At 42.4% G+C, this 26,991-nt stretch overlaps 1 protein-coding gene across 1 annotated transcript in view; it reads left to right on the forward strand.

Annotated features, from left to right (window-relative positions):
• The window catches only part of nt5e (5'-nucleotidase, ecto (CD73)), a 126,720-nt gene that overhangs the window by 91,097 nt on the left and 8,632 nt on the right, over positions 1-26,991 (forward strand). The window contains exons 4-6 of the mRNA XM_078556791.1: positions 805-1,002; positions 2,607-2,761; positions 7,647-7,755. Coding sequence (XP_078412917.1) covers positions 805-1,002; positions 2,607-2,761; positions 7,647-7,755 — 462 coding nt within the window. The remainder of the gene's footprint in view (positions 1-804; positions 1,003-2,606; positions 2,762-7,646; positions 7,756-26,991) is intronic.

Raw genomic sequence — 26,991 nt, forward strand, 5'->3', positions numbered from 1 at the left:
CTTGTGCACTACCATCAACCGCAGGGTAGCCCTTGCCCCTCCACAATGCGCCTTAACCACAGGGCAGCCCTTGCCCCCCACCCAATGTGCCTCAACCTTGGTGTCCAAGAGGTGACCCTCACGAGCGCTCCGCAACTTTACTATGTACTCACTTCCGAGTGTCCCTCACAGTGCAGTCCGCCATGTGCGTGCCTTATATATGCTGTTGTGAAATATCATGAAACCAATTTTCGGCTTCCTTGCCATATATAGCCCACCCAAGCCGCCGAACATGCCCAACACTAGCAGGCAAGCAAACTTCTGCCCTTTAGTTGTGTGGCGAGACTAGAGAAGCTGTGATTGTTTTCCTTAAAGCAAAGGTTAAGGGGAGATTGAAAAGATATGTGCAAAATTATGAGAATTTTGATAGGGTAGATAGGGAGAAAATGTTTCCGCTAAGAGGATGATTGATAACTCAAGGACAAAGATCAAAATAATGGACAAGGATGTCAGGGAAGAGGGGAGAATTTGATTTTTTTACAGAGTTATGGTCAGGAATGCATTGCCAGAAATGATGATGGAAGCAGATTCAATAGTAACTTTCAAATGGGAATTGGATCTTTACTTAAAATGAAAAGTTTACAGTACTCTGAGAAAGACCAGGGGAGTGGGATAATTGGGTAGTTCGTTCAACAAGCCGACACAGGCTTCATGAGCTGAATGTGCTGTACAATCCTGACTCCATAAGGCAAATAAATACGTCCTTGTTTTAGTTGTCCATGTCCATCTGCTATACTTATTATATTGTTTGTTTTAACTTTACAGGCAAGGCTCCTTCCAATAATGCTCCTGCTGGTCCTTACCCCTACATTGTAAAATCAGATAGTGGCAATAATGTTCCTGTTGTACAGGCCTACGCATATGGAAAATACCTTGGATATCTAAAGGTGACATTCAATGATGAAGGAATAGTGACCAAAGCTGAGGGAAATCCAATACTGTTAGACAGCAGCATCCCTCAAGGTAATATGACAAATACACATTGATTGGGAAGTTATTCATTGCAATGAAAGAAATTGAGTTTTTGAAGCAACTTTTCTAAATACTGCATTTTGAGTTATGACAAAGGGCAACTAAAAGAATTCAACTAGATTGTTAACAACATTGTTTGAGGAGGGTTGACCTTTGTCTCATGCACCAACCATTCAAATTTTCCTCAGTTTTTTTATCCAACCATTGTATTTATTAATGGTCCTCATAAGCTACATCATGTTATTTTATTTTGCCTTCATATTTGAATATTACTTTCTTTTTTGGATGTGGAATATATGTTGGCCAGGAAAACCAGGGAAAAACCCTTAATCTTTCTACAAAATCGTGCCATGGGACCTTTTACATCATCTAAGCGGGCAAGCTCAATTCATGTACAATTGTTATTGTTTATTATAAGGTGTCTCAATTATAAAAATAGTTTCTTCTACTCCAGAATGTCCAGCTGAGAACATCCTTTCTGAGGAACCAGACTAGAGTTCAGTTTGAGGAGACTGCTTTGTTGACACTTCCACAATGCATTGCTTACACTGAGAGCAGGCCTGATATCATCTCAGCTGCCAGCCTTAGCTCAGTGGTAGCATTCTCATGTCTGGGTCAGAAGGTTGTGGGCACATGTCCACTCTAGAGAGTCGAGTGCAGTCACTAAGCTGACACATCAGTGAAAGAAAGACTTGAATTTAAATTGCACTTTTCATGACCGCCAGACATCTCAAAGTGCTTTACAGCAATGAAGTACAGTGTAGTCACTGCTGTAATGTACAAAGTGTGGCAGCACAGCAAACTCCACAAACAGCAATGTGATAATTACCAGGTTATCTCCCTTTTTTGTGATGTTGATTGAGGGAGAAATATTAGCCAGGACGCTGGAGATAGCTCCCTTACTCTTTTTCAGAGTAATGCTCTGGGTTCCTTTGCATCCATCCGAGCAGGCGGATGGGGCCTCAGTTTAACATCCCATCACTGTTTCCAACAGTGCAGCACTCTCTCAGTACTGCATCAGAGTGTTGGAACTTGAACCCACAACCTTCTGTCTCAGAGACAAGATTGCTACCAACAGAGCGATGGCTGACAAATAATGTGGGAGTGCAATGCTGACAGATGCAATGTTAAACTAAGGCCTCATCTGGCCCCTCAAGTGGATGTAAAAGATCCTGTGGTACTCTCTGATAGCTATGCACTCCTCCAATTCTGACCTGTTGTGCATCCCCGATTTTAATCACTTCACCATTGGTGGCTGTGCTTCTAGCCTAAGTTCTGGAATTCCCTCCCGAAATGTTTCCAGCTCTCTACTTCTCTCTCTTCCTTTAAAACACTCTTTTAAACATTGCTCTTTGACCAAGCTTTTGGTCCTAATACCTCCTCATGTGGTTTGGTGTCTGATAATGCTTCTGTGAAATGCCTTGTGATTTTTACTACACTAGAGGCACAATATAAATTCAAATAGCTGTTGCTGTTGTTTTGAAGAAGAGCAGGGGTATTCTCCCCTGGAGCAGAAAAAGAGAAAGCTGTCAAGGAGTATCATTTAATTCTATAAATGAATGGCATTAAAACTTTCTCTCCTGTTTTACCTTCAGATGAGGTGCTGCTGGCAGATGTAAACAACTGGAAAAAAGCACTTGCCAAATATTCAAAGGAAGTCATTGGGCAAACACTGGTCTATCTGAATGGAACCAGTGAGGAATGTAGGAATCGGGAATGCAATTTGGGAAATTTAATCTGTGATGCCATGGTAAGAAACACTTGTGTGGGCAACCTCAGTATCATTTACTTCATGGGTATAAACCCAGCAATATGTGACTATCTGACATTATTCAACTAAGATAGGGGAAGGGATACCTTCACTCCATTTTCTGTCATTTGTTCAAGTGACCTGAGTTGCACAGTGATTGAGTGATGGAGACTCTTCCAGTTTCCTCCCTAATCCCACCACTTACCTCTGAAAGATGGAAATTGATACTTGGATATAGTTCCACACCCCTTCGCTTTTGGCCATTCTCTTGTGGACGATTGTGCGTCAGCAGCTGGTGACTGACTGAAAGCCTAGATTGTCATTGCTGCCATTCACGCATAATCACATCGATAAAAGCTCCATGGATACCAATCAGGAGCAGAAAATTTGACCAATATTTTTCCAAGTGGCCAAGTGATGAAGGTGGGATGGAATCTAGAGAAAGCAATTGATGCTGCTGTTTTAGTATTGGGGGTACTTTGCACCTCCAAATTTGACTTTGTACATCCTGCTCTGAACTCTGATTACATTGTTATGCTACTCAGTTTAACACTAAGTTACTGAGTTAATAACTTGACTGAAACAGCAGAAGGAAGGAGATTGAGGTGAAGGTGCAATGCAATAGAGCATTGGAATTTCATGACACTATTTCAAAGAAGAGCAGGAGTTCTCCCTGGTGTCCTTGCCAATATTTATCCTTCAGATTATCTGGTTATTATCACGTTGCTGCTTGTGGGGGTTTTCTGAGCATAAATTAACTGCAGTATTTCCTGCATTACAACAGTAGCTATGGGTTGCATTTTCATGTTGGGCCTGGGAAATGCGAATTGGGTCATTTCCCGTCTTCAGAAACGTTAGCCTGTCACCTCTGCCCATACGTGCCATGTTTTCATCTCCTGGAGACATGGGTGGGCATGGTCAGGTTTTCCAACTCCTGAGGCAACCTCAAAGGAGTGCTGGTGGCAAGATGGGCTGGTTAGATGGCCTCAGTTTGCTGGGACATTGACAAAGCTCTCCAAGCCCCCTTACCCCACCTACCCCTATTCTCACTTCATCTCTCCTCATAGTCTCCATTCCCCCTCATATTCCTCATGCCTCCTCCATGCCCTCTCATACTCCTATGCCCTTTCATACCTTCCATGTATCCTCCACAGCCAGTCAACAAGTATATACACTCCTCAGGAGCCCTTGTAATTGCAAAGGGAATCCTTTGAACTGGACATAAAAAGTACACCTCTAACAATCTGTCACTGAAAATCACAACCATTCATCTTACAAAGAATCCAGACCTAAGGGAAAAAAAGATATAAATCCTCTCAAGTGGTCATTCAGTTGTAAAACCAAAAGAAACTATTCAGTAATCACATCAAAGACAGATAATCCTTGAACAACCTCTTAAAACTGTCAAACTATGAACATGACTTCCTGATGAGATGTGGTCTTCAGCTTTTAAAACTCAGCCAGGAGTTCATAATGGGCTCAGCTGTCAAAATAGGCCCTTATAACTATAAATAATGAAGACTATTGAAACTCCAAAGAAGATGGCTATATTTTTTCCAAGCTACACCAGATGTCCTATCAATCAAAGCAGTCCAGGAGCAGGTGGCTGTTTCCTTTTTTCTCTAAGTGAAAGCTGCAGACCTATTTTATAAAATATTTGAAATTCTGTGGGCATTTAAATCACTTAGATCATGGTACTAGAATTCCCAACCACTATTTCTTCAGTTTTAATTGCATAAGTGCACTTTCCCAGTGGAAAAAGTACTCTAATACATTTCAATGCACACACAATGCTGGTCAATGTAATGGTCAACTTACTTTTGCAGGATAGAGCTGTTGATCAAGCACTGCAGTAAAAACACATCTAACTTATAAGACAAGATCTAATAATGACATGTGAAGCCATTAAACTATTTAACACTTACCTGTCAGAATGTTCCCAACTCTTCAGCAGGCTTTCCCCAAGATTCACAAACTGTTTAATAAGGTCGGTTTTCAGAAGCCTTCCAAAGCCTGCCCGGCTAGACACAAATGCTGGGGGACATGGAAAACAAATTTACCCTAGGGCAGTCAATGATGACCCCGATGCCAGAGGACATGTGTGCAGGGTTGCAACCTGAACCTGACCAAGACCTCTTCCAACCTATGGGAAGTTTGTGCAGGCTACTTTTCCAATGGGAAGTTCAAAATTGTAGTACCATTGACTTTTTTTTTGTCAAACCCACACCCATTCCCGACATTTTTGGGACACAAAAATCTGGATCTATTCTTCACGAAGTACTTTAGAAGCACATTGGGACATCCTGAGGTCATGAAAAGTGCTATATTAATGCAAATCATTTGCTTTCATCCTGTGAATATCTACGTTGGCTTTGCTTCTTGGCATTTACAAAGGTATTAGCAGGAGAAATCCATGTTGAGCATGAATCTTCACCCGCTGAAACATAGCATGTTTTACAATAGATGCAGCTAGACTGGCCTGCTGGAGATGAGGTGGTAACTGTACTTTAATTCCACCTTTAAAATGAATATCTCTGTTAACCTTCTTTACACTTCCTACACTACACTACAAGTGTGAAATTTCAATGTTAGTGCAAAATTAAAGGCAATTGTGAGCTGTGAGCTATATGCACTATGGAATTACAGTAAGACCTCACAAAGTTGTGGTTGCATTCCTGAAAATGGCGACTTTAAGTGAAGCAACTTTAATTTAATCATAGGTTCCCATAGGAATCAATGTTAAAATCTGAGTTAGGTTCCTTTGGACATTTCTCTCCTGGAAAAACAATGTACAAGTTGAAAATCAGTAGCGCCCATGTGCAGCACTGTGCATTCATCGATGAAGTAATTTGCAACATAAAATAAGTCACTAAATATAAAAGAAATACTATATACTTAGGAACTTTGGAACCTTTCTCATCAGAAAAAAATATTCAAACATTAAGTTTAAATGCTGTACATCCCTAAATGCGTTTTTAAAATTCGTTCACAGGATGTGGGCATCACTGGCTAGGCCAGCATTTATTGTCCATCCCTAATTGCCCTTGAGAAGGTGATAGTGAGTTGCCTTCTTGAACCACTGGAGTTCATGTGGTGTAGGTACACCCAAGGTGCTGTTAGGAAGGGGATTCTAGGATTTTGACCCAGCAACACGTAAAGGAACAGCAATATTGCTCCAAGGCAGAATGGCGTGTGGCTTGGAGGGAAATTTGCATTCATTCATAATTGAAATAAAGTTTAAAATAAAAAATATACAGTAAATGTAATTAAATGTTTTTTTAAAAATTATACCTGTCTAGTTTTAGTTTTAGACACCATCTAGTGGCAGAAGTTGATCGGTACAGGTAGCAGCTGAAGTCCCAGGACTTCAGTGCAAGCTCAGAGAGGGAATGGGAGCTAGGGGAAGAAGAGCAGCTGAAGAAGTCCCTGGTCTTGGCAACAGACACAGGGGACTTTAAAGGTAAGGACAAGAGGGTAGGAACAGGAGCTAGGAAAAGGTCAGAGCTATTCAGGGTAAAAAGCCAGGAACAAGGGCAGGAGCAAGGCCAGGAGCAAAATTAGGAGCAAGTGCAGGAGCGAGGGGAAGAAGAGCAGCTAAAGAAGTTCCCAGTAGCGGTAACGGATACGGGGAACTTTAAAAGTAAGAATGGACGGTAGGAACGGGAGCCGGAAGCAAGAGGGACTTAAGGACTGAGGGCGCGAGTTGAAGCACTTGAAAAAGGTCATGTGCGCAGGCAGACCGCAGAACAGGAAATCTGTGGCAAATGATGTTAAATTGAAGCTCGTAACATTAAACGGATATTTTGACACTATATTCACAATGTTAAAGTGAAACAACGTTAAATGGGTCAATGTTAAGTGGGACTTACTGTAGGTTGAGGTTATATAAAAACCAAGTGCATGTCCTTCTATTTCAGCCAATAGAAACATAAAATATAATCCGTTACATCATCTCCATTGCTCATATTCACTAACCATATCACTCTATCAAGTTAGAGTAAACTTCAAAACATTTTTATAGATCTGACAATGATGATTGAGTCATTAATGTTGGAATATCTGTGCCATCACTAAGATCGCCTATTTCCACCTCAGTAACATCGCTCGACTTTGCCTTTGTCTTAGCTCACCTGCTGCTGAAACCCTCATTCATGCCTTTTCACCTCTAGACTTGATTATTCCTACTCACTCCTAGCTGGTCTCCCACACTCAGCCATTCATCAACTATAACTCATCCAAAACTCTGCTGCTCATGTCTTAACTCGCAGCAAGTCTGGTTCCCCCATCACCCATGTGCTCATTGACTTAAATTGGCTCCTGGTCAAGTAACGTCTTGATTTTGAAATTTTCATTCCTGTTTTCAAATCCTTCCATGGCCTTGCCCCTCCTTATCTCTGTAATCCCCTCCAACCCCACAACCCTCCGAGATACCTGTGTTCCTCTAATTCTGGTCTCTTATGCATTCCTAATTATAATTGTTCCAGCACTGAGGACCAAGTCTTCAATTGCCCAGGACCCAAGCTTTGGAATTCCCTTCCTTTACCGCTCCATCTCCGTCTCTGCTTCACTTTTCCCTTTAAGAGACTTCCTTGAATCTATCTCTTTGACCAAGCTTTTGATCATCTGACCTAATATCTCTTTATGTGGTTTGGTGTTATACTTTGTCTTATATTATGCTCCTGTAAAGCATCTTGGGACATTTCATTATGTTAAAGGCACTATAAAAATATAAGCTGTTGTTGAATCTCACTAACCAGGAATTGACTGTGACAATCTGTATGCATGAGCGCAGTGATAAGAATGAATGTCCTGTAGAAGTGCAGCTTATCATCTAAGTGAGCTAACAGAACCTACACTGCTCTTCTCTATCTTGCAATAATTTCAGATCAATAAAAATATCCGAAAACCAGATGAAAAGTCTTGGACCCACGTATCCATTTGTTTGACGCAAGGGGGCGGAATCCGTGGGCCCATTGATGAGCTCAGTAACAATGGTATGTGGGTCAACTAATATTTTCACAAATATTTTGAGTACTTCTATCCCTGATGAACAGTGCCATGTTTCATCAAAGCTTAGCTCACCTAGAAATAGCCCAAATTCAGTCATTTGAAAAGTATTAATGAACTGAAAACAGATAAGTAAGTTTTGTCTAATACAAAAACATCCTTAAACATTATTAAGATTTAGGAGTTGTCAGACATTTAGAAAGAGGAAGAGCGCCTCTGAGAGGCATCTGTAGTAATGGAGGAGATTTTAGTTGTGAATTGTGCTGTAAGGTTTTTTGGTGTCTCACGGAGAGGTCCGGAGGCTTGCGTGGTTGAATATAAATATTTATTGTTAACACACAACTACTTACATACCTTCAAGGTATAGCCTTTACTCTATGCTGACTTCCCTCAGACTCTCTCTATAACATACTGTCTCCTGTCTACTGTGACTCTACATCACACCATGGCCGGTACTGTTCTCCAATCCCACATTAACCCTTGCTATGCCAAACAGCCTTATACTTACTACAAATTGAGAAGAAAGTGAGGTCAAGAATTAACAGTTGAAGAATAAGTAAGGGTGGAACCACCAAAGGTAAGAACTTGGCTGATGGTTGGATTTCAAAGAAATAAAATGCTGGGTAAATGAACAGGTTAAAACAGGGTATTGAGAGGCACAGGGGACATCAAAGTGTGGTGACTCACTTGTTAGGTTGGACTTAGAACCATAGAACCACTCTTTTATTATTTACATGAGGTAGAATTTCCATTTTGGATGCAATTGTTGATCTGACTGCAAACCTTGTGCCAAAAAAAAATGCCAGTTTTGAAAAGTGTTTTTTTACTTGAGTTTCCACTGAAATTTAGTTGCATAATGTTGCTTGCAAAATCTGCCATGATCTGGCAGTCAGGCAGCATTTTAAAACTTAACTCTTTGTAAAAATTTATTTCTTTTTATGTTCACTGCCAGGCTCTTTTCATGGTCTCTCCTTGCTTTTCTTATTAGTTTCCTCACTTCCCCTCTGGTCGTTCTGTATTTAGCCTGATTCTCCATTGTATTTTCTACCTGACATTTGTCGTACGCACGCTTCTTCCTTTTCATCTTTAGCTCTATCTCTCTCGTCATCCAGGGTGCTCTGCATTTATTTGTCCTACCCTTCCCCTTCAAGGGAATATACCTTGACATTGCCTGCAATACTTTGTCTTTGAAGGTGGCCCATTGTTCAGCCACCGTCTTTTCTGCCAGTATTTGATTCCAGCTCACTCAAGGCACTTGGCTTTCCCCCAATTAATTATCCCTGCTCTGGATTGCTCCCTGTCCTTTTCTATGATTAACCTGAACCTTATGATACAATGGTCACTGCTCCCTAGAGGCTCTCCCACTGATATTTGATCCACTTGGGCCAACTCATTCCCCAGAACCAGGTCCAAAAGTGCATGTCCTCTCGTTGGACTGAAAACATACTGCTGCATAAAATTATCTTGAACACATTCCAGGAACTCTTGCCCCTCTTGTCCTCTTACACTATTCCTATCCCAGTCTATATTTGGATAATTGAAGTCTCCCATTATGATTAATCTATAATTCTTGTACCTCTCTGTAATTTCTTTGCAAATTTGTTTCTCCACACCCCTTCCACATATACTGCACCAACCAATGTTATTGCACCTTTCCCACCTTTCCTTACCTAGCAAGAGAGATTCTGTCCTTCATCCCTCTGGAACATCCTCTCTCTCCAGTAATGTAATGTCATCTTTAACCAATATTGCCGCTCCCACCCCCACCTTCCCCTCCACTTTTTCTTCCTTTCCCGTCTCTCTGTAACACCCTTTACCCAGGAATATTTAACGTCCAGCCCTGCCCTTCTTTGAGCCAGGTCTCTGTTGTAGCAATAATATCATCATTCCATTTGTCAACCTGTGCCTGCAGTTCACTAATCTTATTATTCACACTCTGCACATTGACATACAAGCACATTAGCCCTGATTAAGGTTTTTTTACTTTCCCGCTTATTCTGACTCCATCTAATGACTTACTATTGTCTACACTAATTCTATCAAACTCTCCAAGTATTCTATCTACCTTGATGCAACTCTCCAATATATCTTCATTATCAGCTAATACTTCCCTACTTCCCAATGCCAGTTTTTCTCCTCTGCACTCTGAACTTCCCCCCAGGTTCCCATCCCCCGCCAATCTAGTTTAAACCCTCCCCAACAGCACTAGCAAACCTCCCCGTGAGAACACTAGTCCCAGTCCTGTTAAAGTGTAACCCGTCCTTCTTGTACAAGTCCCACCAGCCCCAGAACTGAACCCAATGCCTCAGAAATCTAAAGCCCTCCCTCCTACTCCATTTCTCCAGCCACGTGTTGAACTGCTCAATCTCCCTATTCTTATACTCAGTAGCATGTGGCACTGGGAGTAATCCTGAGATTACTGCTCTTGAGGTCCTGCTTTTTAATTCACTTCCTAACTCCCTAAAATCTGCTTTCAGGACCTCATCCCTTTTCCTACCTATGTCATTGGTCCCAATAATGTGGACCACGACCTCTGGCTGTTCACCCTCCCCCAAAAGAATGTCCTGCAGCTGCTCTGTGACATCCTTCATCCTGGCATCAGGGATTCACGTCTATGGCCGCAGAAACGCCTATCTGCTCCCCAAACTATGGAATCCCCTACTATTGTAGCTCTTCCACTCTTCCTCCTCCCCTCCTATGCAGCTGAGCCACCTGTGGTGGCATGTGGCTCTTGGCTGAGTCTGAGGAACCAGAGGAATTACTTGCCACTTCTTGCGCTCTTAACTCCCAACTCCACTCTCGGTCTCACCTCTTCTCGCACTCTTTTAACTCCCAGCTCCGCTCTCAATCTCACTCCTTCTCGCGCTCTATTAACTCCTGGCTGCGCTCTCAGTCTCACTCCTTCGCGTGCTCTTTTAACACTCCGACTCCACTCTCCCAGTCTTTCCCCTTCTCCTCTTTTAACTCTCTGACTCCACTCTCTCTCACTCCTTCTCGCATTTTTTTAACTCTCTGACTCCACTCTTTAGTGTGGCGGAAACAAACTGCATAAGTGAGAAGAATGTCCAGCGGCGAGGTGGAGTGGGGTAGCAGAGTGCCACAACTGTAGAAAAATAGGCCACTTCAAAACTGTTCATCACTCAAAAACACTGACAACCTATAAAAAGAGGGAGAAAATTTGAAATCACACCCACATACAAGAAGTGAAAGAACCACAAGCAAAGGAACTAACCTCCTGGGGGAGATAAGTGATAATGAAAACAAGTATTGAGGTATTAAGCTTGAAGTGGATAGACACCCCATAGAGGTTAAAACTAGACACAGGAGCTAGGGCTTCTGTTTTATCAGATGAAGTCAAAAGGCTGAAACAGATCACATTGCAACCCTCATCTATCAAAATACAAGGCCCTGGTGGAACAACTTTAAAAATAAAAGGCCAACTCATGACAAAGCTGAGATATAAAGATTAGGAAATCCTTGAAACACTCTGTTATTCAAAATCAAGAGTGGTCTCTATTAAGTACAAAGGCATGTCTAAAACTGAAATTAATCTATAAAGTGCATTAAGTTGTTGATGAGAACTACAGGAGTACATTTCAAAATGAATTTCCAAAATTGTTTACAGGCCTAGGGAAGTTAAAGACCGAGTGCTGTATCACCCTATGAGCTGATGCTAAACCAATTTGCCTCTTCACATCAAGGAAAATCCCTCATCCACTGTTGGACAAAGTCAGAAAATGCTGGAAAAACTCAGCAGATCTAGCAGCGTCTGTGGAGAGAGAAACAGAGTTAACTTTTCGAGTCCATATGACCCTTCTTTAGAGCTGAAGAACAGTCATACAGACTTGAAACATTAACTCTGTTTCTCTCTCCACAGATGCTGCTAGACCTGCTGAGTTTTTCCAGCATTTTCTGTTTTTGTTTCAGATTTCCAGCATCCGCAGTGTTTTGCTTTTATGTTGGAGTCAAGTGTGAAATAGAAAAGATGCAGAACAAGGGATTAGACCATAAGACGTAGGAGCAGAAGTAGGCCATTCAGCCCATCAAGTCTACTCCACCATTCAGTGAGATCATGGCTGATCTGATGATCTTCAACTCCACTTTCCTGCCTTTTCCCCATAACCTGATTCCCTTACTGATTAAAAATCTGTCTATCTCAGCCTTGAATATACTGAATGACCCAGCCTCTACAGCCCTCTGCGGTAAAGAATCCCACAGATTAACTACCCCCTGAGAGAAGAAATTTCTCCTCATCTCTGTTTTAAATTGGCGTCCCCTTACTCTGAGATTATGCCCTCTGGTCCTAGACTCTCCCACAAGGGGAAACAACCTCTCAGCATCTACCCTGTCAAGCCCCCTAAGAATCTTATATGTTTCAATAAGGTCACCTCTCATTCTTCTAAACTCCAATGAGTACAGGCCCAACCGACTCAACCTCTTCTCATAAGAAAATCCCTCCATACCTGGGATCAACCTAGTGAACCTTCTCTGGACTGCCTCCAATGCCACTATATCTTTCCTTAGATAAGGGGACCAAAATTGTTCACAGTATTCTAGGTGTGGGCTAACTAGTGCCTTGTATAGTTTTAGCAAGACTTCCCTATTTTTATACTCCATTCCCTTTGAAATAAAGGCCAACATTCCCATTTGCCTTCCCTATTACCTGTTGAACGTGTATGTTAGCTTTTTGGGATTCATGTACAAGGACTCCCAAATCCCTCTGTGCTGCAGCTTTCTGCAGTCTTTCTCCATTTAAATAATATTCAGCTCCGCTATTCTTCCTGACAAAGCTCATAACCTCACATTTTCCCACATTATATTCCACCTGCTAAGTTTTTGCCCACTCACTTAACCTGTCTGTATCCCTCTGTAGACTCCTTGTGTCATCCTCACCACTTGCCTTCCCACCTATTTTGTGTCATCCGCAAACTTGGCGATAGTACATTCACTTCCCTCATCTAAGTCATTAATATATATTGTAAATACTTGTGGCCCCAGCACTGATCCCTGTGGCACTCCACTAATTACAGGTTGCCATCCTGAAAATGCCTCCCATATCCCAACTCTGTCTTCTATTAGTTAGCCAATCCTCTATCCATGCTAATATACTACCCCCAACACCATGGGCTCTTATCTTATTAAGTAGCCTTATATGTGGTACCTTATTGAACGCCTTTTGGAAATCCAAATATATTATATCTACTGGTTCCCCTTTATCTATCCTGCTTGTTACTTTCTCAAAGGATTCTAATAAATTTTTTAGGCATGATTTCCCCTTCATGAAACCATGCTGTCTCTGCTTGATTAGATTATGTATTTCTAAATGCTTTGCTATTACATCCTTTATCATCGACTCCAACATTTTCCCAATGACGGATGTTAAGCTAACTGGCCTACAGTCACCTGTTTTTTGTCTCCCTCCCTTTTTGAGTAAGGGTGTTACATTGACTATCTCTGATCTTCAGGGAATTTTCCAGAATCTTAGTATTCTTGGAAGATTACTACCAGTGCATCCACTATCTGTGTAGCTACTTCCTTTAGTTTCCCTAGCACTTTTTCTCTAGTGATAGTTATGTATTTATTTCCTCCCCACCTCCCCTTTTTGCCCCTTGATTATTTAATATTTTTGGAATGCTATTGGTGTCTTCTACGGTATATCACTGGTCACCATGCTTACAAAACGGCAAGTTATGACCCCAAAGTGAAACAGCTCTTTAAGAATCTGCATGGATTCAATTCAGACAAATCAGTGGAACGTGAGATCCACCCAATGGCCTCAGCAGATGAGAGCCTTGCCAAACGAGCCAAGAGTACTTTATTTACCAAATTGGCTGTGAACAGTGGATCTTGGCAGTCTCCTCTAGACAGAGTCCAGATTGCTCTCCACATTTATAGCATTACGTCATTATTGTTTCAATAGGTTGCCCTTTCAAATGGTGTCTGCTACAGAAATTTTCCAGAGAACAATGTCTCACACTCTAGAAGGCATGGAAGCAGTAATATGCCACATGGATGACATACTTACAAATGGATCCACGAGAGAAGAGCATGATCACAGAGTCAGAGCTGTCCTGAGAGTCTTACAGGATGCAGGCCTAACATTGAATGAAAAATGTGAGTTCGCCAAACCTATGATCAAGTTCCTAGGTCACATGGTACAAGCCACTGGAATCACAGTTAATTCACAAAAAAATAAAAGTTATCAGAATTTCCACAACCCAGGAACAAAACAGAGCTTCAAAGATTTCTTGGGATGATCAACCAAGTAGGCAAGTTCCTCAGAAGAGGTCAATGAGTCCTTGAGACAGCTGTTCAGACAGGGTCAACAATGGTGCTGGAATGTGGACCAGCAAAATGCTTTTGAAAGGATTGAACTTCTAATCTCTTCTGAAATCTTGGCGCATTATGACCTAGAATTACTGATCATAGTAGCAGCAGATGCAAAGTCCACAGGTCTGGTGGCAGTTTTGCTTCAAGTGCAGAGTGACAGCAAGCATAGACCAGTCCATTATGTCTCTTGGTCACTAACAGAAACAGAACAACCATATGCCATGAAAGAAAAAGAAGCATTGGCTTCTTAAAAGTGGGAGCTGCATAGGAAAAGCCTAAAGAACGCTGCAGTTCACCCACTGCCTGACAACACTCATCCCCACCCCCGCACCCTGCACCCCGCACAGCCCGACAATGCTCACTGTTTCTTTGTGTGGTCGGGGTCTAGATGGGGGTTTTGGGGATTATCTATTCTACTACACACAGACACACTGTCACGAATATCATCAGAAGGAGCCAAACAAGAGGATTTACACTTCATCAAGGAGATTGAAGCATATACACCCTTAATCACTCAGCACTTACCGGCTACTGCAAAAAAGTTGCAGGAAATAAAACAAGCTTGAGTCAGTAGTTAGGAAGGCAAATGCAATGTTGGCATTTATTTCGAGAGGACTAGAATATAAAAGCAGGGATGTGCTGCTGAGGCTTTATAAGGCTCTGGTCAGACCACATTTAGAATATTGTGAGCAATTTTGGGCCCCGTATCTCAGGAAGGATGTTCTGGCCCTGGAGAGGGTCCAGAGGAGGTTCATGAGAACGATCCCAGGAATGAAAGGCTTAACATATGAGGAACGTTTGAGGACTCTGGGTCTATACTCAATGGAGTTTAGAAGGATGAGGGGGGATTTGATTGAAACTTACAGAATACTGAAAGGCCTGGATAGAGTGGACGTAGGGAAGATGTTTCCATTAGTAGGAGAGACTAGGACCTGAGGGCACAGTCTCAGAGTAAAGGGAAGACCTTTTAGAACAGAGATGAGGAGAAACTTCTTTAGCCAGAGAGTGGTGAATCTATGGAATTCATTGCCACAGAAGGCTGTGGAGGCCAGGTCATTGAGTGTATTTAAGACCAAGATAGATAGGTTCTTGATTGGTAAGGGGATCAAAGGTTACAGGTAGAAGGCGGGAGAATGGGGTTGAAAAACTTATCAGCCATGATTGAATGGCGGAGCAGACTCGATGGGCCGAATGGCCTAATTTCTGCTCCTATGTCTTATGATCTTATGGCCTAAGCTCAGCAAACAGATGAAGCGATGTCTCCAAGTTTGAGAATATTATCTGGAAGTATGGCTGGACTATAGCCCCACTAATCCTATACTACAGCTGTACTTTGAACAGCGCAAGCACCTCACTGTCATTGTTGACTTACTATTCTTCAATGAGAGAATTGTCGTACTGAAAACACTTTGGCTGGATATTCTTCAAAGACTTCACCAAGTCATCCAGGCAAAAATCGCTTGCAAGAGCGCAACAATTAATCAGTCTGGTGGCCAGGCATTACTCTATAGAAGAAACAATTTCTAATTGTTTTACTTGTGCTGTACAAAAAGAACCACTATTAACTTCTACTTTTCCATCAAGGCCAGAGGAGCGCCTAGGAATGGATTTATTTGAATTTAGAGAGAAATATTTCTTATTGTCATTGATTACCACACTCTGTTGATTTAAGTAAATAGATTGCATAGTATCACAGCAGAGTCAGACATCTAATCCCTCAAGAAAATTTATGTAATGCGTGGCATCATAGTGTCTGACAATGGGCCGCAATTTGCTAATGAGCTATTCCACAATTTTGCAAATATCACCTCAAATGACCACGAGAGGGTAAAACAGTCCGAGGAAGAACAGAGTCGCAACCAGGCTTAGAACTTTAATCACAGGCACAGAGCACATGAGTTAGAAGGGCTGAAGTCCAGGGGGAAGAGAGCATGGGTCTAAGACCAACAGAAAGAAGGCACAATCATTGAAAAAACTCCATAACCAAACTCGTACAGGATTGAGATAGACCAGGGTTTCATAAGGAGAAACTGCAGCACCTTAATATCCTTGGAGAGAAAGAAAATAGAAACTTGGGCTTACTACACAGATCCCAATAAAGATGACGAAAGACTTATTACAAGCTCTACAGCCACTGAGGAGAAGATCACTCACACTGACAGAAGGGAGAATACAGAATATCCTCGACTTCAAAAGGAGATCAGAATGAGATCAGGGAGATTGGTCGAGGCACCTCAGGAGTAACCCTGTGAAGTCTGAGACTTTAGGGGGAGATGTAGGAGAAGCTAAACATGATTGGGATAAAGACTTGGAGGGAGATGTAGAGGAAAGGGCTAACATCAGAAACATAAATTATGCTTATGTAATCATAATGTCAAATCACATGACTGAGAAGGAAGGGAGATCTGGAAGGAGGAGAAGCTCCAACCTCATGCAGAGGTCCAAAGTGTTCTTTGGGCTTTTCCTATGCAGCTCCCACTTTTAATCACTGAGATATGCCTGTGAAAGATGGGGTAAGTACCTGGGTAAGTACGGGTCATCAAGCCCAAGTCTCTGACACAAAGGTCAGTATCAGGGACAGTCCTGGACAGACACCCATGTTGGCTAACTCTCAAGCCTGGATGTGAAGGATACAAGAAACTAGGATGCTTAGGTAGAGGCTGTTTATTGCCACTACGGAGCTGACGTCTCCCCTCTAACACACCAGACAGCCAGTTCTGGCTGATTCTTCCTTATGTACAATTGAGTATAATTTACAAATCAACACCTAGCAACTGTTCACCTTATTCCCTTCAAGTACTGGGTATTTAATATTCATTAAACAGGGCCTATTAAATGCTAGCATATTCCCTGTTTTCTTTAAATTAAATTGATATGCATTAAAAAATTCATACAAAATTAAAATACATGTTATCTTTTTATGCCATCACCCTGTGACATAATCCAAATTCCCCTTTTTCTTAAAAGAAAACAAAACAATTAATAAGGTTATAACATGAAAATTTCCATGTCACAATCCATCACAAAACAAGGCATCCCTCTCGAGTATATTTAACAATTTCTTTGAACAAGCCGTTCTTTTTGTGAAACAATCAGATAACTTGATTCAACCCATTTATTTTTGGAAATTTCCTTCCTTTCCAACATCTGTGTTATACTTGTGAGATCAAAACCCAACACTTTTCAATTCTAATACATCGTAGCACGCTTCCGGTCTTGTCTGCGTGCCCAGTTTAATCCATAACCAGTTAAATTGCCCAGTTAAGCTTCTGAACTGATCTGCTTCTTCCTTACTTGAAGAGTCTTCCTTTTGCAAGGACCTAGCCTGATTTATCAGGATCCTATTAATATTCTCTGGGTAAGACTGTTGAGCCACGGCTATTCCCAATTTAGTCTGCCTAATATCCAACCCTATGCTCCAGAAGCCAGACTTCCAATTTTGAATTTCTTCATAATTTTATCTATTACAAATTTTTCAAATGCTGCAAAACCTCCCCACAGGAAATCATCTTCGTGCAATAAGAAAACACCTGCTAGTTTTCCTTAATAATACACAAAATGTTGCTGGATCTACTTTTAGCTGAACACAACCAGCTTTTAATAAGACAAACCTAACTGAAAAATACCAAACCCTGGATGCATCGTTTAGCCTGCAAACACACTTATTCAACCTCTATAATTCCCCTTCTCTATCTCCAGATTCTTTTGCAGGCTTTAAAAATACTTCTTTTTGAAATTGCTTCCTTTGCAAAAATGCTGATTTGACGTCAATGGATTTACATTCATGAGTATGTCGCTAGAAGTGCTTGGAATATCCTCAGACTTATTTTTCCTGCTGTTGGGGAATCTGCTGTATCCTCCTGATTGCCCAGTTGTTCTTCGAATCCCCAAGCCACCAGTCTAGCCTTTGCTTTATTTGTCCCATCGGTAACTACTTTCTCTGTACATATCCATCTATGGGACAACGTTGGTTGTCCTTTTGTCTGGCACCTCCATGTAAACACCAAACTCTCTCTAATTGCCAATTATTTTCATCTAACTTGTTCATAGCCACTAGAGCTTCTCCATCGTAGGGGCTCCTACTTCTTGTGTCACTCCTTGCCTATTCTGTGGTCCTGGCTCTAGTTAAAGTACATCGCCTACTAGATCTCCTGTCCCTTTCTGGACTGCTACTATTTGACCTGCCCCTCCTGCGACTTGACTTCCTTTTACAATTTTTTGGTCTTTTCCTTGAGCTGTGATCACCAGTAGACTCACTGTCTGAACTTACACTACGTTTCCTGGCTTTCCACATTTTTATTTCCTTCTGCCAATCCATAGATCTGATATTCTGCCCCTTGTCTTGTACATTCAGCCAGTTTTTTTTGTATTTCCCTGTGGCCTTTCCTGCCCTTCCTAGTATGGTGACTTCCCTCCACTCACTAACCCCTTTGACATGTATGCCACCCTAGTTCCAACTTTCAGTAGTTGATCTTGGTGACAAATTGCCCTATCCTGATCTACACAATCACTTGATCTACTCTCATATGGCAAGTTATCTACCACAATATGTTGTTACAGGTCTGGCATATATGTGAGCGAGGTGCCTGGTGCACTTCAGTTTTCATCATTTGTTCAGGTTCCGTCAACTTATAATCAGTGCCAGTAAGTTGCGTGGAATGTACTCTAATAGTTTGGTTACCATGTTGCAAGATTATCATTTTGCCATCAGTGCCTATAACTTATCCTGGGCCTCTCCATTCTTTCTGCCCTTCCCTTTTATAATTTGCCATATCCCCAAGCCGAAAATGCATTTCTCACGGCCTGATTCAATACCTCAAAGCTCTCCTGATTCCCTGCAAGCATGGGATTCAAATATTCTGCAAAAACTGAACTAATGGTAATCCTTCCAAGTCAGGGGGATGCTCCCAAATTATTGAAGGTGTCTGCGGATTCCTGCCATAAACTAATTGATAGAGTTTCTAGCCCCCAACCATCTGGAGCATGTTTTTTGCATATACTGCCCATGCTAAAGCAGTTGACAATTTACAATTTGGTTGGTCTGCCAAAATTTTTCAGAGCATTTTGTCAATCACAGCGTGATTTCTCTCGCATAATTCATTATTAAACAGGCTTTCTGCTGCTGTATTGCTACAATATTCAAATTTTCACATACTCTTAGATCCCTCATAGGCAAATTCTCCTCCATTATCTGTTAAGAATTTAGCTGGTGCTCCCATCCCTGTTCCTATCCATCTTTCCATTATTTTTATCGATAATTTTTTTTTTTTGTCTTCATTAAAAATTACCATTGACAACTAAACCTAGTTGCTATATCTACAAAGTGGAAAAGTGTTTCTTTATCCTATACTTTGAGGTCCATGACTATAGTTTCATTAGTCTCTTGCCAACCGAAGACTTACTACTGGTTGCAATGACATTCTCCTGTACTTTCCGCTAATATTCTCGACAAGCCTAGTGTATTCCTCATCCAGTACCCCCCGCATCCTTTAACAGAAACTTCAACCTATGGCCCGAGGGTTGCGCAAGTTGTTGATTTAGTTTAGTAAAAATTTGCTTCTACTCCCTTAAATCCTTATCCCCAGCTGCCATTAATATCTCTTTATCATTCTGTCTAGAGATGATAAGCCTTAAAGGAATAGAATAATGTCCCAACTGCGTGAGTTGCAAATCTACAGATTTTCCAAAGGCAATGGCTTTATCATTCTCCATGTCTAACTTCATTTGAGCATTTTTCATTGTAGGCTTACTTAACATTAAAGGTATTTCACTCGATACAACATCAGTACCAATAAAGCAATTTACCGTTGCTATTTTACACGGAATTACTATTCTTTTTAGTGATTTTAACATGTTACTGTCACCAAATCTGAAACAAGTAGAACTGTCATGTCCTTTGACTTTACTGCAGTCTTCCTTAAAAAATCCATATAACAGTTTAGCCAGCCTACTCCACATACTGTGGACATACACCCACTGTCTAGAATGCACAATTGACTGAATCTGCAACTGGGATACTCATTACCGGACTAAAACTTTTGGTAACTAATACGACTCCTTCTGATTGGTCGGCATTGTTCTCTTGCCTTCTGTACCTTTGATGTCATGTTCTCAAAAACTCTGCCTTTCATTTCAGGGAAATTCAACACATAATGATACTTAGATCCGTATCTGAAGCACTTGTTGACCACCCCTTGGTTATTTCTGGGAATTATCCTCCTTCCAATTGCCCGATTTCCACCATCTGTTATAGCTCCCAAAAGGGTCTCTGTCCTTGTACTCATTGTTTGTAATTTTTCTGTCATATGTTTGGGTGCTTGAACATATTTGAACAGTCCAAAAATGCTGCTAGCATAGTATCCTCCATCTTTTATGTCACTGCTGAAGAGCCCATTTGCATCATAAAAGTGGCCGGAAATGAATGCTTTCCCAGGCTTTGGACACTTGATCCTTAAGTGTTTTTCTCTCCCTTTAAATCTAATTCCGGTTAAAACCAAAAGCCTATCAATGTTTGATATTCTAGCACAGTCCAATAATTTAAAGGTAAGGACTGATTTAGGAATTTCAACGTGAAATCACTGCAATCTTGCATATAGTCGCTTAAACTCCATGATGTATTCTTCTATGGACGAATCATCCATTTTTCTAAATTTGCCAAAGTCCAGCCAAGCCTCATAGGCATTCAATATGTCATCTTTCATATAAATTTTATCCATGAATATTAAGAGGTCGTCCAAACCTTCGTCATTGTTCAGGCCCTGAGTGTCTATTTCCAAGAACAGTTTGTGGCGGACCTTGCTCCTGGCAGGAAGTAGGAGTCGTGGAGCTAGCTCTTGCTTTCTTTTCAGCAGGGATGTAATCCATGTCCATGCCTCGACCTCATTGATCATAAGGTTTGGTTTCACAAAACAGTGGTGTAAAATCATATCCTGCCATCTTACACCTGGTTTCAGTCATCTTTCTTCAAACAGTTGGCAATTACAATCTTCTTTCAAAAACATTAACTGCAATTCTAACCTTCTGTCTGGAAGTAAATCTCAGCCCCCAGTCTTCAGTTTCAGGAACCCATTCTCTGCTACCAATGTTGGCTAACTCCCAAGCCTGGATGTGAAGGATACAAGAAACCTGGATGCTTAGGTAGAGACTGTCAATTGCCCGCTACAGAGGTGACAGAAGAAACAGCCAGTGCCCTGAAGAAGAATCATGCAGACTCGAAATGTTTACTCTGTTTCTCTCTCCACAAATGCTGCCAGACCTGCTGAGTTTTTCCAGCATTTTTTTGTTTTTGAGACAGACAATGCTAGTCTTTTGAGAAACCAATTAAACTAAATTAGTAAAACGAGGGACAAATCAAGAAGCAGCCCCTTAAAGGGATACTGCAAAAAGAAAGTCAAATATTAAAGGAAACTTACAAATGTCAAATTAAAATGTGATCAAAAGGATCTATAAAGCACCTCAGTCCCCGTGGTACCTACCGAGCACAGGCCTCTATACTGCCAATAGACACCACATGCCCCCTCTCCAAGGATACCAGCCATGGAAGAGAGGCAGACAGTCAGGCCGGATGACCCCCTCATCGCCCACTGCCTGGACCTGTTAATGGCCAACTTGGCCAAGCCTAGGAGCAGGTTCATGAGGAGGTCCTCCTCCTTCCCCGCCCCCCTCCACACTGGGTGTCTGAAGATCAGGAGCGTGGAGCTGAAGTGCAAACAAAACAGAAGCAAAAGGTTTTTTTAAATAACTGAAAGGGGAGTGCAGCCTACAACACCCTACAGAGACATGGGCCACAGATTCTACAAGGCCGCAAAATGCTGGAAATCTGAGAACTGAGACGACCTACGGTTGTACGGGACTGCCGCATGAAACACCCTCCACCCCAGGTCCCCAGTGGAAAGGGGGCAGCCTCTCGTTTAGGGAGCCCTTGGGGACCTCCACCACTGGATGGCAACAAGGCACGCCAGAGTGCATCTGGGTGGCAGGCAAGGGCAAGGAAGTGAAAGGTGTGCAGCAGCAGCCTGTACAGGAAACCCCACCATGCCAAGCTAAAAGGCATGGAGGAAGACAACCAGTGCTTTTCTTTTGATCAAGCCAATTAAAATAAATTAGGGAAAAACAAGGGACAAAACAAGATGCAGCCCCTTAAAGGGACACTGCAAACTGAAAGTCAAATGTTAAAGGAAACTTACAAACATTAAACCAAAATGTGATTAAAGGGGTTGATAAAGCACCCCAGGCCCCGCCATGCCCACCGAGCATGGAAGGCCTCTGTTGTGCCGTAGACACTGCGTGCTCCCTCTCCAGGGACACCCGGTCACGAACGTAGCTGCGGAAATGGGGCAGACAGTCAGGCCAGACGACCCCCTCGATCGCCCACTGTCTAGATCTGTTGATGGCCAACTTGACCAGACCTAGGAGCAGGTTCACGAGGAGGTCCTCCACACTCCCTGCCCTTATCAGTGCCGGGTGCCCATAGATCAGGAGTGTGGGACTGAAGTGCAAATAAAACAAAAACAAAAGCAAAAAACTTTTAAAGTTACCAAAAAGGGGGTGCAGCCTACAACACGGGAGCTCAGAACTAGGAGAATAGCGCAGATGAATACGTGGCTTAAGAGTTGGTGCAGGAGGGAGGGTTTTAGAGTCCTGGATCACTGGGACCGTTTTTGGGGAAGGTGGGACCTGTACAAGCGGGACAGTCTACATCTGAACCAGAGCAGGACTAACATCCTTGCGGGCAGGTTTGCTAGTGCTGTTGGGAGGAGTTTAAACTAATTCAGCAGGGGAAGGTGACACAGAATGTTAGCAGAATAGGGACACATCATAATACAGTAAAACAATTAAGTCAGAGGGAGTACAGCTGCATTAAGTTTCAAGGAAATAAGGCAAGGCTGGATGTCCTCTAATTTAATGCCAGGAGTATTACAGGTAAAACGGAAGAGTTAAGGGTGAGGATTGACACGTGGAATTGTGATATAGTAGCCATCACTGAGACGTGGTTGAGGGAGAGGTAGGATTGGCAGCTCAACGTTCCGGGATATAGAATCTTCAGGCGAGACAGGGGAGGGGGTAAAAAAGGAGGAGGCATTGCATTATTAGTTAAGGAGTCAGTTACTGCAGTAAAGAGAGATGATATCTTGGAGGGGGTATCGAATGAAGCTTTGTGGGTAGGGCTTAGGAATAAAAAAGAAGCAGCCACATTGTTAGGTGTTTATTATAGACCCCCAGATAGTCAGCGGGAAATTGAGGAGCAAATATGTGCGCAATTTGCAGAGGTGCGTAAAAACAATAACAATAGGGTAATTATATTAGGTGATTTCAACTTTCTCAACATTAATTGGGATAGACATAGTGTTCAGGGCTTGGATGGAGTCAATTTCTTGAAATGTGTACAGGAGAACTTTTTAGGTCAATATGTAGAGGGTCCAACAAGGGATGGCACAGTGCTGGACCTAATTCTGGGGAATGAAGCCGGACAGGTGGCTGAGGTGGTGGTGGGGGAGCATTTTAGTGATAACGACCACAACATGGTGCAGTTTAAGCTGTTATGGACAAAGAAATAGACAAGTTGCAAAAAAATGTTTTGGATTGGGGGAGAGTGGATTTTAGTAAAATAAGGCAGGATCTGGCCAAGGTAGACTGGGAACAGCTACTAGTGGGGAAATCTACAGAGGAGCAGAGGGAGGCGTTCAAAAAGGAAATTGGGAGGGTACAGGCTCAACATGTTCCCTCTAGGGTGATAGGAAGGAGTAACAAGCCCAGAGAACCATGGATGACCAGAGATATTCAGGTTACGATGAGAAGGAAAAGAGAGGCTTTTAGCAGGTATAAGGGAAGCAAATCAGCAGAGGCATTAGTGGAGTACAGACAGTGCAGAGTGGAGCTTAAGAAAGCAATTAGGAGAGCAAAGAGGGGATGAGAAAGCTCAGGCTGGTAACAGTAGAGAAAATCTCAAGATATTCTATAAGTATATCAATGGGAAGAGGATAACCATGGAAAGAGTAGGGCCCATAAGGGACCAAGAGGGCAATCTATGGGTGGAGCCAGAGGACATCGCTAGAGTGTTGAATGAATACTTCACATCCATCTTCACCCAAGAGAATGAGGATGAAGGTATGAAACTCGGGGAGAGAGACTGCGAGGTTCTTGAGCAAATTGATATAGGGAGTGACAAGGTATTGGAGATGTTAGCAGGCTTAAAAGTGGACAAATCTCCAGGTCCAGATGATCAGTGTCCCAGACTGCTGAGGGAGGCAAGGGAGGAGATCGCAGGGGCTCTGACCCAAATTTTTAATTCCTCTCTGGCCACGGGGGAGGTGCCAGAGGACTGGAGAACAGCTAATGTGGTTCCGCTATTTAAGAAGGGTTGTAGAGATAAGCCAGGGAACTACAGGCCTGTGAGTCTCACGTCAATGGTAGGGAAACTATTGGAGAAAATTCTGAAGGGGAGAATCTATCTCCACTTGAAGAGGCAAGGTTTGATCAGGGATAGTCAGCATGGCTTTGTCAGAGGGAGGTCATGCCTGACAAATTTGATTGAATTTTTTGAGGAGGTGACCAGGTGTGTAGATGAGGGTAGTGCAGTTGATGTAGTTTATATGGATTTCAGCAAAGCCTTTGACAAGCTCCCACATGGGAGACATATAAAGAAGGCAAATGTACATGGGATACAGGGTAATTTGATAAGGCGGATTCAAAATTGGCTTAGTTGTAAGAGACAGAGGGTGCTGACGGAAGGATGCTTTAGTGACTGGAAGCCAGTGTCCAGTGGCGTACCACAGGGATCTGTGCTGGGTCCCCAATTATTTGTCATTTATATAAACGACATAGATGACTATGTGGGGGGTAGGATTAGTAAGTTTGCGAATGACACAAAGATTGGCCGGGTGGTTAACAGTGAGGTTGAGTGTCTTGGGCTACAGGAAGATATAGATGGGATCGTCAAATGGGCAGATAAGTGGCAGATGGAATTTAACCCTGAAAAGTGTGAGGTGATACACTTTGTAAGGAGTAATTTCACAAGGAAGTATCCAACGAACGGCTTGGCACTAGGAAGTTCTGAGGAACAAAGGGACCTTGGCGTGTGTGTCCATAGATCTCTGAAGGCGGAGGGGCATGTTAGTGAGGTGGTGAAAAAGGCATATAGGACACTTGCCTTTATCAATCGAGGCATAGATTACAAAAGTAGGGAGGTCATGTTGGAGTTGTATAGAAACTTGGTAAGGCCACAGCTGGAGTACTGTGTGTAGTTCTGGTCACCACATTGTAGGAAGGATGTGATTGCACTGGAGGGGGTGCAGAGGAGATTCACCAGGATGTTGCCTGGGATGAAACATTTAAGTTATGAAGAGAGGTTGGATAGATTTGGGTTGCTTTCGTTGGAGCAGAGAAGACTGAGGGGCGACCTGATCGAGGTGTACAAGACTATGAGGGACATTGACAGGGTGGATAGGGAGCAGCTGTTCCCCTTAGTTGAAAGGTCAGTCACAGGGGGGCATAAGTTCAAGGTGAGGGGCAGGAGATTTGGGGGGGATGTAAGGAAAAACCTTTTTACCTAGAGGGTGGTGACGGCCTGGAATGTGCTGCCTGGGAGGGTGGTGGAGGTGGGTTGCCTCACATCCTTTAAATAGTACCTGGATGAGCACTTGGCACGTCATAACATTCAAGGCTATGGGCCAAGTGCTGGTAAATGGGGTTAGGTAGATAGGTCAGGTGTTTCTCACGTGTCGGTGCAGACTCGAGGGGTCAAAGGGCCTCTTCTGCATTGTGTGATTCTGTGATTCTGTGATCATGGTACTTCCCACAAGACATGGACATGATCCACAGGGCCACCAAGCTAAAAGACATGGAGGGAGACAGCCAGTGCTGGCTGACTCGTCCTTATATATTAATTGAGTATAATTAAAAAAATCAACACCCAGCACCTGTTCACCTTATTACCTTTAAGTATTGGATATTTAACAGCTATAAACAGAACCTGTTTGATGCCAACAACCCAGACTGTGTACTTCTATCCATCCTAAGTTTAAACCTAAGTACTGTGTGGGTCAAGATTTCTTCCGCAACAATGGCGAATGTCTCAACATTTCTGGTTATTGCCATTGGAATATCTGGAGAACTGACAGAGGTTATTTTTACCAGGAGAGGGGATTTCATTGTGTTCTCTCTAAACAGAGAGAAGCAGATAGAACAGCATTTCTTTGCCAGGATAGTGGGCTTCCCCATAGTGCAGGCTGCCACCAATCGTACACACGTGGCTCTGTGGCTGCTCAATGGTGAAATGTACTGCAATCACAAAGATTACCACACGCTGAATGTACAGTTTGTGTGCAACCATGCTCAGCACATCATGTTGATGAATGCTCACTATCCTGGCAGCAGTCTTTAGTAGACACTGGTAGGCCTCAATGTTTTGGACAGCACCTGGAGGAAAGGGATGAGGCAATCACTGGTGTGGCCACAACTGAAGCTGTGGCCAGTAATGGGGTTGAAACTATTGAGGATGACAATATATTCCTACCTAATCCAAACTTCTCACATCGCACAATCTCTTCTAATTTACAAGCTGCACATTGTTACACTATGCACCTCCCGCTTCACACCCCCTCTCCCCATCCCTTACCTTCCTGCTCCAGACAAAGGGCAGATATGCTAACCAGAATGTTGAGGCCTACCAGTTCTTTTAAGGAATGCTGCTGCTAAGGTAACAGCTACATTTTTCAGAGCAAATTTTACATGGTGTAACCATAAGATCATCTTACTCAATAGTCTAATGTAATTTGTGACAAATTCTTAGAAACTGTGATTTGAATTAAAATTAGTAAGCATTTAAAAATGCATGGATTAATCAACAACAACCAGTATATCTCTGTTAAAGGCAAGTTTTGATTGACAAATTT

Source organism: Cetorhinus maximus, chromosome 14, assembly GCF_964194155.1.
Source record: "Cetorhinus maximus chromosome 14, sCetMax3.hap1.1, whole genome shotgun sequence".
Classification (NCBI taxonomy): Eukaryota; Metazoa; Chordata; class Chondrichthyes; order Lamniformes; family Cetorhinidae; genus Cetorhinus; species Cetorhinus maximus.